General features: G+C 43.4%; 1 protein-coding gene across 2 annotated transcripts; it reads left to right on the plus strand.

The window, feature by feature from the left end:
* Window positions 1-302: 302 nt before the first annotated feature.
* LOC147897082 (NADH-ubiquinone oxidoreductase) lies at window positions 303-11,160 on the plus strand. Of its 2 annotated transcripts, XM_087381715.1 has the most exons (3): window positions 303-375; window positions 438-802; window positions 10,839-11,160. In XM_087381715.1, exons 2-3 carry the CDS (start codon window positions 658-660, stop codon window positions 10,985-10,987), a joined length of 294 nt encoding a protein of 97 aa, XP_087237841.1. In that variant the 5' UTR covers window positions 303-375; window positions 438-657; the 3' UTR covers window positions 10,988-11,160. The 2 variants fall into 2 exon arrangements, with proteins under 2 accessions (XP_087237841.1, XP_087237842.1); XM_087381716.1 differs by lacking the exon at window positions 303-375 and having other exon boundaries at window positions 431-802.
* The last annotated feature ends 1,387 nt before the right edge of the window (window positions 11,161-12,547 follow it).

The following is a 12,547-nucleotide window of genomic DNA, read 5'->3' on the forward strand; positions in this document are numbered from 1 at the left end:
CATCTGGCGGGCCATGGGCGAGACATCTTGCTCGTCCACAATCCATGGGCACTCTCAGGCTGGATGTGGGAAGGGAACCTTGCTTATCCATGATCCATGGACACCACCCGCCACTAGCCATCCTCGTGTGAAGGGCTCGAGCCCTAGTTGGCCTAATAGGAGAGGGGGCCCATTGACACAAAAGATTTGTCTGACCCATGAAGGGCTATAGTCCTTGTTAGCCTAATAGCAGGCAAAGGCCATACATTGAAGGCCACCTACTCATTCCATCTCCTCCGAATCACATGTTGGTGACATAAACTAGCAGAGTGGTTGTGAACCACAACCATGCGAAGACCATTCTCCAATTCTATTTCCTCGTGAATGGGCGAGCTGGTGTGAATTCACATTACTTGGCTTTGGTCTTCTCCAATTCTATTTCCTCGTGAATGGGCGAGCTGGTGTGAATTCACATTACTTGGCTTGTTTGACATAAATTAGAATTGTGGTGTGAACCACTACACTGGGGCCATTCTCCAATTCTATTTCCTTCGTCTTCCATTTCTGTTGTGCAATTGTTGTGCAATTGTTATCTTTTGTTGTAAAGCTAGGAGATCGAGCATTCGGGTCGCCCAAGCTTTCTTCTGCACAGCCTAATAAGATCGAGCAGGAGGAGCCATGGGTGTCATCTTCGAGGAGCCCAAATACCCTGTCATCGACAGAGACCCCTCCGTCTCCACCACCTTCTCCAACTTCAACCTTACCGATTACCTGCGCATGACCACCTTCACTTCTGCCTCTCTCGTCTTCGGTTACCTCGCAGGTTTGCTTCTTTCCCTTCCTACCAAGAAACACATGGTTGGGGTATGGTATTTTATCACGGGCTTGCATTGAGCAAGCACGCGTTCCGTCCCTCATTTTTTGGGTTCCTACAGAACCTTCGACTAAGCCTGCCCGGAGTCTCTGATCGTCTTCCAGTTCGGCAACAAGCCTAGCGTTGGTCTGCCGTAACGATTAGCTTGCCTAGATTACCGTTTTTCCCAGCTTACGGCCACCCTGAGTTCAGAAAGATACTTCTGCTCATCGGAAAGTGGGAAGGCAAATAGAAACTTTCACCGATGTCTATTGTAACATGAAGTGTCTACGATCACAGTTTCAAAAAGATACAGCATGTTTGTCTCACTTGGCAGATCTTTTGTCCTGTGGCATCTACAAATTGTGCACACATGACACCTATCTGACCCATGTATCCTTATATGGGGGCTCACAGGTGGGTTCTACCCCAACACCTCACTAAAGAGAGCTGGATCTATCGTGCTGAAGAGACAATGGCTGGCTGCGAAACATATCCCACGTGAACATGGATATGGAGGGGCCGAGGGGGCTGTAGAGGCTGCTATAGGGTTGCTGGATGCTGGCTGAGTGCTGCTACCTCTGATGCTTTATAATGGAGGGAGGCATGGCCTTTAATAGCTGATCAGTCTGGGCCGATCACCATGAAGGCCAATTGAGTTTGTACAAGGCTGACACTGTCTGAGCTGGCTGACAAGCCCTGTAAGGGCCCAACTGGTTTTTTGGATCATCACTGACCTGCATTTCTCTACTGTGGACGTTGTTAGTCAATACGGCACCTGATGGAACAGCCTACATTGCTGTATAACTGCCTATGCTGCCTTGGAAACAGTTGGAGCTTGCCATGGGTGATCTGGCAGTCTGCGTGGCTGCCACACGAGTCTTCTGGAACTGATTGGCTGCTGCCACCTGTCCCATGTCCTTGCTGTTGCATGGATCTAACCCTTGCCCTGTGGTCACGGAGGTGGCTTCGGGCTGTTAGATGCCAGTAACATAAGTTAGAAATGTATTTTTGCCTCTTTGCAGAAACGAGACATAAGTGTAAAGTGCTATTTAACTTTTTCTGTTTTAATTAAGAGAGAGAGAGAGAGAGAGAGAGAGAGAGAGAGAGAGAGAGTTTCTAGTTTTTTGGAAGTTTTTGTTTCTTGACCTGCTTGTTTATTTTTGCTTAAATCTCCTGCTTCGTTTCTTCTTTATTTCTTGTTTTCATTCTCTTTTGTTTATTTGACGTATTTTAGTAAGCACTGGGTTTGCCCAAGAGACTCCGCGGGTCTTTAGAAACCCAGTAGAGCTGCTTATGCTTGGGCACTGATGACGACATAAGTGTTGCTTTGCTTGCTAAGTATGTCTTCCTTTTGCTTTTCATAAAAGTTTTTGTTTACCTCTTTTTTCTTCTCTTTCATTTTCTCTTTTATTTTCTTTGTAGATTTTTGATCTTTAGAACAACAAAAATTCTAAATTTGTATGATTGGACTTATTCTAGTCTTACAAAGGTATATGTTAGATGCCAGTAACATCCCCTTCTGCTGAAAGTGGAACAGAGGGCAGGTTCACAGATCCTTGCTTGGTTATGGGGAGTGAGTGGTAGACACTTGACTACATGTATATGCTCTATTTGGTTTGGACCAGGACATCCCGTCCTTGGCTAACTTGGCTTCCATCAAAATCTTGCTATTCTTGACAAGATGGAGCCTGGCTACTAACTTTCCGTAGGAAAGCTCAGGCACCATGCGAAGCATTCAGGCTGTCTTTCTGCATCTGGAACTGTAGTGGTGTGGTCTTGCTAGCTGATTGTTGCTTCGTGGTTGGCAAACCATGGTGCTCCAAAGATGACATTGGCTGTGTCTAAGCAGGTGACAATGAAGGTCCGCTGTCATCCTAGTGATTTCGTGCTTGAAATGGGGTGCTGCAGTTTGAGTACCACACTGGCTGAATGTGTGTCATTGAGGATCCCCTGCACCAAGGAATAAGCTATACATAGCCAACTGGCTGTAGATTTCTGTTTGGCCATTAAACCGAGGGTGAATGCTATTAGAGAGACTGAACTTGGTACTACTGAAGTTATCCAAAAGAGCTCTCCAAAATTGACTCGGGAATTTGGAGTCTTGATCGAATACAATGGCTATGGGAATGACACAGAATTGGATACCACCACCGGAGAAACAGCTTGGCTGTATTTTTGCATACAATGAGCATCTAAACAGAGGAGAGGGGGGAATCAATAGCTGTTGCAGCATTTGTCACAAATCCGTGCTGGTTCGTTTGAAGGGCTGATCAGGAATCTTAAGGTTTGGGACAGGCAACTTCCCACGAGGAACCTTCACTTTCGGGCACACTTGACATTGAGAAACGTGGACGTTGCTGTGAAGATGAGGCCAAAAAAACTCCTTGTTGAGCTTTTCAAGGGTGCCTTGAACACCTTGATGGCTGTCTATTGCTAAATATGCGCACGCCGCATCGTGAAGTAGAGCAGTGTGGAATTGGGATAACACACAAGGCTGAAACACTCTTACTGGTTAGACATCCCTAACCTAGTGGAACAACGCAATCCCGTATCCACAAGCTACTTGCAAACATCATCAAGAGATTAGTACACAAACACAGGGACACACATGGTATAGGCTAGTGTGTCACCACCAGCCATAGTTCCTCGAAAGGATCACTGCTGAGCTAGACGTCATGCAACCCTGGACCAGTGAACTCCTGGGTAAGACAACAAGCCCCATACCATGCAGTCTCACCTAGCACAAATGTTAGGAAGACATAGGCCTTGATGGGCTCCATCCTAGCTGGGTATTCTCAGGAGGCCCCACTCCTCGAAAGGATCACCCCAAAGCTAGAGGTCATGCATTGGGTAAGACAACAAGCCCATACTACGCAGTCCCAGCTAGAGGAAGACATAGGCCTCGATGGGCTCCATCCTAGCTTAGTATTCTCAGGAGGCCCCACTCCTCAAGCATCCCCCTAATGAGGTAAGGCTCACACTAAGTGTCTCAACCCTAAGACTACCCTAACTATATCAAAGGTTACATCATGTGTTAATTGTCCCAGAGTTAGGCTACATGATTATAGGTTAACCTGATCTACATGACACTAGCCATGTTATGTCCATACGTGAACATGACATTCCCCCCCTTATTCAAAGGAAACTCTGTGTTCCTAAGCTATTGGTCCTTGTAATCCAGAAGGCTTTCCTGTTTATGGATATGTAAGTGGTTAGATCCTAGAGTCTCAAAGACTAAATTATCTCCTGCATCCAACATCTCTTTAGTTTTCTGACATGAAAGACTGGGTGTAACTGGACACCATTAGGTAAACGCTACGTGTGGGCCATTGCATTGATCTTTTAAGGGTCAAGAAAGGACCACAGAAGTGTGAAGATATCTTATAGATTCGACCAGTTTGCATTACTTGAGAATCTGTACAGTTCTTCAAGTAAAGCCATTGGCCCACAGAGAGAATTTGGGTAAATCCTAGCCTTTGGTACCATGTTAGAACATGCATTGAAAAATTGAATCAACCACAAGCTCACACCTGAGGACTCTAGATCCTACTCAGGATGTGCACACATACATGTAAATGTAAACGACGCTTAGGCCTGGAATAGACAGCAAGATATGACAACCAATACTCGAAAAAGAACTTACAAGACAGGACCCAAAATGTATTAAAAATGTTACACTCACAAACCATGGCAGCAGGGTGTTGCTCACTAGTGCTGGATCTGAGGCCATATAGTGTTGCTCTAATCCGCTGTTCTCTGTTTGTAATGTGTGCCTCTATGGGAGGCACCAAAACTCTGACTGACGGTTCCCTTTTTACCTCTGTATGTTCCACTCACTGAATGAGCCCTATATACTCGCTACGATCTACTGCTGCTGGTGCCTCTGTTGCACCCTGCTGGGACCTCTGTCTCCACCTGCTCTAGTGTTCCGATACACTTCTGCTGGGTGGAACATGAGCTAGATCCACCACACTGCTGCTGCGCCTTGTGCTGCCTCCTCTAGTGTCTGCAGAACACTTCTGGAGGGCTGGGACTACTGTCTGTAGATGGGTTGGCTGAATGCCTATGGCCTCCAACAATGGGGAATATATACAGGAATGAATGGCCAACACGATGGCTGTCTGTACAGTGACAGATCTGCTCTAAAGGGTGGGTCAAAAGCAAACCAACAGGCATGTGTCAGCCTGTGTGCTGCTGCGCAAATGGCAGCCTCTTCATCCCTCTCCTTCCCCCTATTTCACTATAGGTGTCACTCCCCTATGCTCTCCATCTGGGGCTTACAAACAGGGAGTTGACCATAATTCTCTGACATCCCCTCATAACGAGCGGTTGTGAGCCACAGCACACTCCTCAAAGTATACGCTCCATCTGCTCCCTAGGAAGAGTGCTGAGGAACACATTGAAGGCATCTTCTATGTCTGGTCCCACCAAACACCCATACATGAAACAGCAACGTCTAATCTTTGATGGCGTGCTCCATGTCTCCTCATCGTCTACACTCCCTGTTTTGTACTTGGTAACTCGTCCATGATGACACCCGCTGATAAGTAGCGATCGTTTGACAAATTTCTTCGTCAAATCTATGTCCAAAAGCTCTTCCTATCTTTGGGTCAATCCTTCCCTTTGAGCAATCGTCAGGTTCGGATCCCATGCCTTCCAAGGTGTTTGCATGAATGAGCTCAACAGCCCCAGTGGAAAACTCAGGTCCAATCTGGTGTTCAGCGACCAGATCAATGAGCCGATAAGTTTCCGATACGACCAGGCATCAACCTGCTCACAAGGATCATTTTTGGAAAGCTTGGTATTTGGGCCCATTGGACATGAAATGGGCTTGCAGTTCTCAATCTCAAAGTCCTCTAGCAGCTCATGAACATAGCGCTGTTGAGATTCGAGAAACAAAAAACCAAGAAGAATGGAGGAGACCTAAGTCTGTCATCTCAAACTCCTTTGATAAGGCAGCCTTTCTCATGGCCATGTGCTCCACATGACTGCCTAGTCCAGTTAAAATGATATTATCAAGATAAAGAATGACCAGCGTGACCATAACTCTGACCCGAAAGAGATACAAATTGGGGGCCATTGATCTCCAGAACCTTTACATAGAATTAAGGCATAGATTCCAAGCTCTTGAAGCCTGCTTGAGACCATACAAAGCCTTTCTTCAATCTGTAAACCATACCTTTGGAGTTAGGAAGCTCGAACTGTGGACGCTGCCCCACGTACACCTCGTCTTGCAAGTCACCATTCAAGAATGCTGATTTGAGATCCATTTGGTACAATGGGTCACTGCTGATGAGAAGCAAGGGCAAGAACTGTTCGGATTGTGGCCATTCTTGCAGTTGGTGCAAAAGTGTCCTCGTAATCGATTCTTGGTGCTGTGCATAGCTCTTAGCCACAAGTCCATGGACCCATTTGACATGTACTTGGTCTTAAATTTCCACTTCACACCAATCACTGATTGTCTCAATGGCTTGCTTGGAAACGAGCTCCTAAGTCTCATTCTTTTCAATGGATTCTATCTCCACTTGCATGGCTATCCTCTAGTCGCCTGCGAGAGGGCTTCTTTGAGGGAGGAAGGCTCCTTGTCCCAAAGAATCCGTGACATCGATGTATAGCTTACCTGTAGATGCTCCTTCGTCGGGGCTTTATTACAAACTCGGCAAGATCTTCGAGGTCCTTCCTCCATGGTCCAGTTAGAAGGACACTTTGACAACCGGGAATCATGAAGTATGTCCACCACTCAATTCCGTACTTGCCAAGAATTCTGTGCCTCTTATTGTTGTGGCTCATCACCAACCTCAGAAGCATCCTCTTCTATTGGCTAAGGCTAGGGCGCAAGACGAGCTTGGGAAGGATTGTCAAAATCACATGGCTTTCCAAGAAGCATTGGCTCTTCTGCCGTGGAATTGGAACATACTCTTCGAAAATGGCATCCTTGCCGACAGCCCTCTCTCCTTTTTGGGTCGTAGAACTAGCCTTTTGAATGAGTAGTGTATACATCTATATATCTATATGTCTAGATGAATCCAAGAACATGCCCAAACTCATCCTGTAAAAACACAACATAGTGCAGTTTAAATCTCATGATAGTCACCCATAAGGTTGAAAACCAGTGGAAGATCGCGATGCTCTAACATTGTCCTTGCCATCTCTACCATAGTCCGGTTCTCTCTCTTGACTACTCCATGTTCTAAGGGAGTCCCTATATTGGCAAGATCCCTCTTGATCCCTTCTTTGCACAATATCTCTCAAAAGAATTAGAACAGAATCATCCACTTTTGTTAGCTTGAAGAGTCTTCACGAACAATCTAGATTCCTTTTCAACCAGAGCACACCATTCTCCGAAACAGGGAAAGGCTATGCCTTATGGGGCAAAAAATACATCCATATAAACCTCCTGTAATCATCAACCAGCAGCATGAATAAAGAGCTCCACCCAGTAGGGTCTGTATAGGTCCACAAAGATTAGTGTGAACCAGTTCTGGAGGTTGTGAAGCCCAGCTGTACTTGCTTCGGAGCGATCTCTCTATGCTGCTCTCCACAGATGCAAGAACTACACCGTCCTCGTTTGTTGCCCACATGTGGCAAGCCATCCATCATGTGGTGCCGTCGCAGCGCATCCACATTCAAATGACCATAGCGAAAATGCCATAAATCACCAAGAGGAGTATCTGTAATTGAACAGAGGGCGGAGAGTATGTAGATCTCGTTGTTAGCACTTAGCCCTTGTATGGCCTTGTAGGCCAGTTAAGATTTCAGTCAACCCTCAGTTGACTTTCTTGGTCAACTCTAAGGTTGACTGGGGGCCTAGATAGGCCACCACTCATGTACTTTCTCATTATCCATTTGAAAATACTCTTTGTTCTCCCTCAGCTTGTTGTTTTCTCTTGTATTCCATTCCACTCCATTGCTCTCCGCACCCAGCAGTGGTATCAAAGCAGCTTCTTGATCCGGCCTGCTCCCCCCCCAAATGCACATCTGCAGCCATTTGCTGTGGATTCTCTTCAAAGCAATTACAAATAGCCTCACATTGCTTCAGTTGCTTCTAGTACCTCAGCCTCGTGACCAAAGGCAACAAACAACGAGCTTGAGCGTTGTCCGTATAGCATCGTTGTACCTATTTGATATAGGGATTTATTTGCATTTTCCCTTTGATTGGGTACTTTGTCTTTCAAAATTTGTGGCTTTTGACTCTTGTGCACTCCATCTAGCTCTCGTGCACCTTGGAGATTGCTTTACAGGTAACTTCAGTCACTATTTGTGGGAAGAGAGCTTAGATTTGCATTGGACAGATTTGTTGACATTCGCCCTTTGATTTGGGCTGGTTACTTTTGCAGGCCAGTGTTTTCTTGGACAGATTTTGCAGGACAGCTTATTGGTAGGACACCTGGCATTTGGAGACAGCTTTTTGCATTTTTGCTCAGTGTTTGAGCAGTCCTTTGTGGCATTTACACTTGCAGAGGCTTTGCCTTCCTAAATGTTCAACACGTACTATCAGGTTGACATATATCCACACATACACCACCTGCGTATGTTCGTCATATTTTCCCCTCCTGCGTTTAGACTCCCTTGACACTTGAGGGATTCCTACCTTGACTTAGCAGCTTGCCAAGTGTTAACTCCTTATGCTTTTTGCATAAGACTTTCCATGTCCTGGTCGCAATATTTATAGTGAAACATATGGAAAGTATGTTTGCATTTGACAGATGATGCATATGACCTTTTATTTCAGTTTGGTGGTCACAGATAACTAATGCGTCCCTGTTGTCTCAAGGTTTTGACTCATAAGATCATAAGGCATGGTGGCAGAATTCCTCAAGCTACTTTAGTTTGGAATTCCAACCGTTCATGGTTTTACCATTTTAGATCCAATGGTTTGACTACTGAAAGAAGGCCTTGCATTACTTCAGTCATCTGATATACCCAAATATGGGATGACTGCTTGACTTCTATAAGATTCTTGAACTTTATATGAATTAAACTAGACTTGTCACTCATTAACGTCAGATCGACTTCTTCATTTGGGCTATATTCCAATGAATAGTATCAAGGAAATCTGTTGTTTTCTTGACTTTCTTGTTTATTTTTGCTTAGTCACCTGCTTCCTTTCTTCTTTATTTCTTGTTTTCTTTCTCTTCTGTTTATTTGATGTATTTTAGTAAGCCCTAGGTTTGCCCAAGAGACTCCGCGGGTCTTTAGAAACCCAGTATAGCTGCTTATGCTTGGGCACTGATGACGACATAAGTGTTGCTTTGCTTGCTAAGTATGTCTTCCTTCTGTTTTTCTTAAAAGTTTTTGTTTACCTCTTTTTTCTTCTCTTTCATATTCTCTTTTATTTTCTCTTTTATTTTCGGTGTAGATTTTTTATCTTTAGAACAACAAAAAATCTAAATTTGCATGATTGGACTTATTCTAGTCTTTCAAAGGTATATGTAATTTTCTTGCTTGTTATTACATTTTTGGAATTCCTGCTCTTCAAATTCTTGAGTGAAATCAATGAAAGAAGCATAGGTGAGAATGGGGAGCATAAGACCTCTCTTTTTTTCTAGTCTTAAGTGGTTTTCAATGGTTTAACCTTTTTTCAGAGCTATGCATGTGCCCGTCCACATGAGTGCACTGTTTTGTGCATGCACGCATGCTTACACACAGAATATATAAGTTTTTATAAGTATGTATATATGTGTGCATGTATGCTATAGAGAGAGAGAGAGAGAGAGAGAGAGAGAGAGAGAGAGAGAGAGCACAAATAAAACATACCCTGCTTTGCAATGGTTTCAGAACTCCAGTTTGTTTCAGTTCACGTCTTAGTAATACCTCAGATATTATGAGCTTTCTTGAAATTTCTAGGACAGCTTATCCTTGGTCCTTTTGAGCCTAAAGGACTGCTTATCCTAAAATTTGGTTCCCGTAAGGAATTTTCATCTTCCTGATTGTGTGCCTCTGTGCGTGTGCATGTGCGCGTGTGTGTGCTATAAGCCATCCTTCCCCACTATGGTCTTGGTTGTTGAGGTGTCATCATTGTGTGTGGTAGATTCCTGGCATAGGAATCGCTTCGGATGAAACAGAATTGGCTGCTTGACGTTGCTGCTACCCAGTAAAAAAACTCTCTCTCTCTCTCTCTCTCTCTCTCATGTACTTGTGATATTGTATTGCTCAGGTCCCATAGGCCGGTGTTGGTCTTCAGAGGACGATAATATATTCTTCTTCTTCTTCTTCTTCTCTCTCTCTCTCTCTCTCTCTTAGAATATCTAAATTTTTGTAAGTGTATGTATATATGTGCATGTATGCTAGAGAGAGAGAGAGAGAGAGAGAGAGAGAGAGAGCATACATGCACATACATACATGCTAGAGAGAGAGAGAGAGAGAGAGAGCATACATGCACATACATACATACACTTACAAAAATTTAGATATTGAGAGAGAGAGAGAGAGAGAGAGAGAGAGAGAGAGAGAGCACAAATAAAACATACCCTGCTTTGCAATTGGTTTCAGAACTCCAGCTGTCTCAGTTCACGATATTATGAGCTTTCTTGAATTTTCTAGGATAGCTTATCCTTGGTCCTTTTGAGCCTAAAGGACAGCTTTTTTTAAAATTCAGTTCCCGTAAGGAATTTTCATCTTCCTGATTGTGTGCCTGTGTGTGTGTGTGTGTGAATTGGCTCTTGGCATCGCTGCTATAAGCCATCCTTCCCCACTAATTTTTGTCAAATCTGTGTGGGTCTTGGTGGTTGAGGTGTCATCATGTGTGTATGGTAGATTCCGGGCGTAGGAATTGCTTCGGATGAAACAGAATTGGCTGTTTGAGATTGCTGCTACCAAGTAAAAAGAACTCTCTCTCTCTCTCTCTCTCTCTCTCTCTCTCTCTCTCTTTTCTGTGCTATGGGTCACTGGCATCGTTAAACGGTGACTTTATGCTTCTGATGTAGCCTTTAACAGAGAAACATCACAGGAGCCTTTCTTCACTCTTTAACATTAGTTTTTGTTTTGATGCATCCATCTGCAGGAGGAAATTGCAATATGAGGGGTCCATCAATGTACACTGCAGGTCTCCTTGGATTTGCGGGTGGACTTATGTATGCATACCAAAACTCGTACTTTCGGCTAATGGGCAATTATCCCAATCATGAGGATCTTCCAAAGTACAAGAAATGAGATTGATTGAGATAATCCCTTTTCAGGTTAAGGCCAGATAATAAATAGAGCATGGAAGGACAATTCTTGAATCTTTTAGCTCTAGTGATGTTCGTGTGTGGGACAAAATATTCTTGGCTAGCTTTTGTATCTTGCATAGATGAGTCAATTTGTGAGATTATGCCAATTTTGCCTATCGCATTTGGTCTAGATGTTGTTTGATGACTCTTGCATAATCTGGCCTTCAACTTGTCTCCTTAAAAGGATATTTACATGTTATCTCACAAAAATTGAAATGCACATTCATTGGATTATGTAACATGCGTGGAGTCTTAATCCTTCATATTGCATTTATCTTTGTCTTGTTAGACGGATATATTATATCTACATTAAAAGTGGGTATTCTAGTCGTGCAACATGTAATTATCAATGCAGGCAAGGAATCTTGGGTGATGTAGAGTGTTGACAAAAATGTAGACCTGGAAATATAGAGGCAATTTTGGGGGATGCCACTTCAGTTAAATTCTGCAGTTTGTGCTGCTGTTTATGCTACACTGGCAAGAGAATTAGTGTTTGCTTGTGAAGATGACTTCCATTTTCTGGGCTTTTAACTAAAAGCATTGTTGAAGTGGAAGCTCATTTGCAATGGTTTGAAAGTATGGCCTTGATTACGAAAAAATGGGACTCAAGGCATGATCTCGCGTTTGGCTCAAAGTTTTTTTTTGTTCAATGAGATGTTGAATTTCAACCTCTTGTATGTCTTATGAAAAGGATGATGTATTGAGTCAAGGGATTGCAAGTCTAAAATCACTGTAGGTGAACTTTGTTTAGTAACCTGTAAAGCGTGCCTAAACTAAGGACAAACTCTTGGTGAGATGTCTTATGGCATTAACAAGAGAGTCTTGAGAATTGAAATAATTTTGATGCATAAAAGCACCTCTTTGGACTCTTAATGAAATTGACTATGAATTTAATTGAATCTCATATCAAACAACGGAGATTGCATCTCACATTCTAGTTGAGTAATGAGATTGCATCTCACATTCTAGTTGAGTAATTTGTGCCCTTTATTGTCAATTTGCACTTTGAGGAGTATACGTATCTCTTTCTACCTTTATGTGTTGTAACGTTGTGGCTAGTATCTATGCTCTATCTCTTGACATGAACATGCTTTTGGTAGTGCATTCTTATGTTTCAACTTGGGAATAATGATTGTGGTTGTGGAAGGAGTTGACTAATAAAGTGCAATGTATATGTTTTGACACAAACTATGGTGTAATGAAATATAATGTGGATCAATGTTGTACTTTGAAAGGCTAAAAACTCCATATTGCGATTCAAGTTGCTTGCCAAACCTTGAGTAATTAAGCATGTGTTTAAAGGTTGGTAATTATACCTTTTTAATTAGTTGGATTATGCCTTTTATTTAGACCTTATGAGTTAAACATGCACATGTACATGGACATAGACATGCACATGCACAGATGCATACACAGGCATGCACATGCGCGTGCACACACACACACACAAGCCCAAATGGTTGTCATCCACAGGAACAGGGTCACCGTGGCCACAAAAGAT

Source organism: Dipteris shenzhenensis, chromosome 11 (genome assembly GCF_047967505.1).
Source record: "Dipteris shenzhenensis isolate YYH24624 ecotype China chromosome 11, Dip_SZ_1.0, whole genome shotgun sequence".
Classification (NCBI taxonomy): domain Eukaryota; kingdom Viridiplantae; phylum Streptophyta; class Polypodiopsida; order Gleicheniales; family Dipteridaceae; genus Dipteris; species Dipteris shenzhenensis.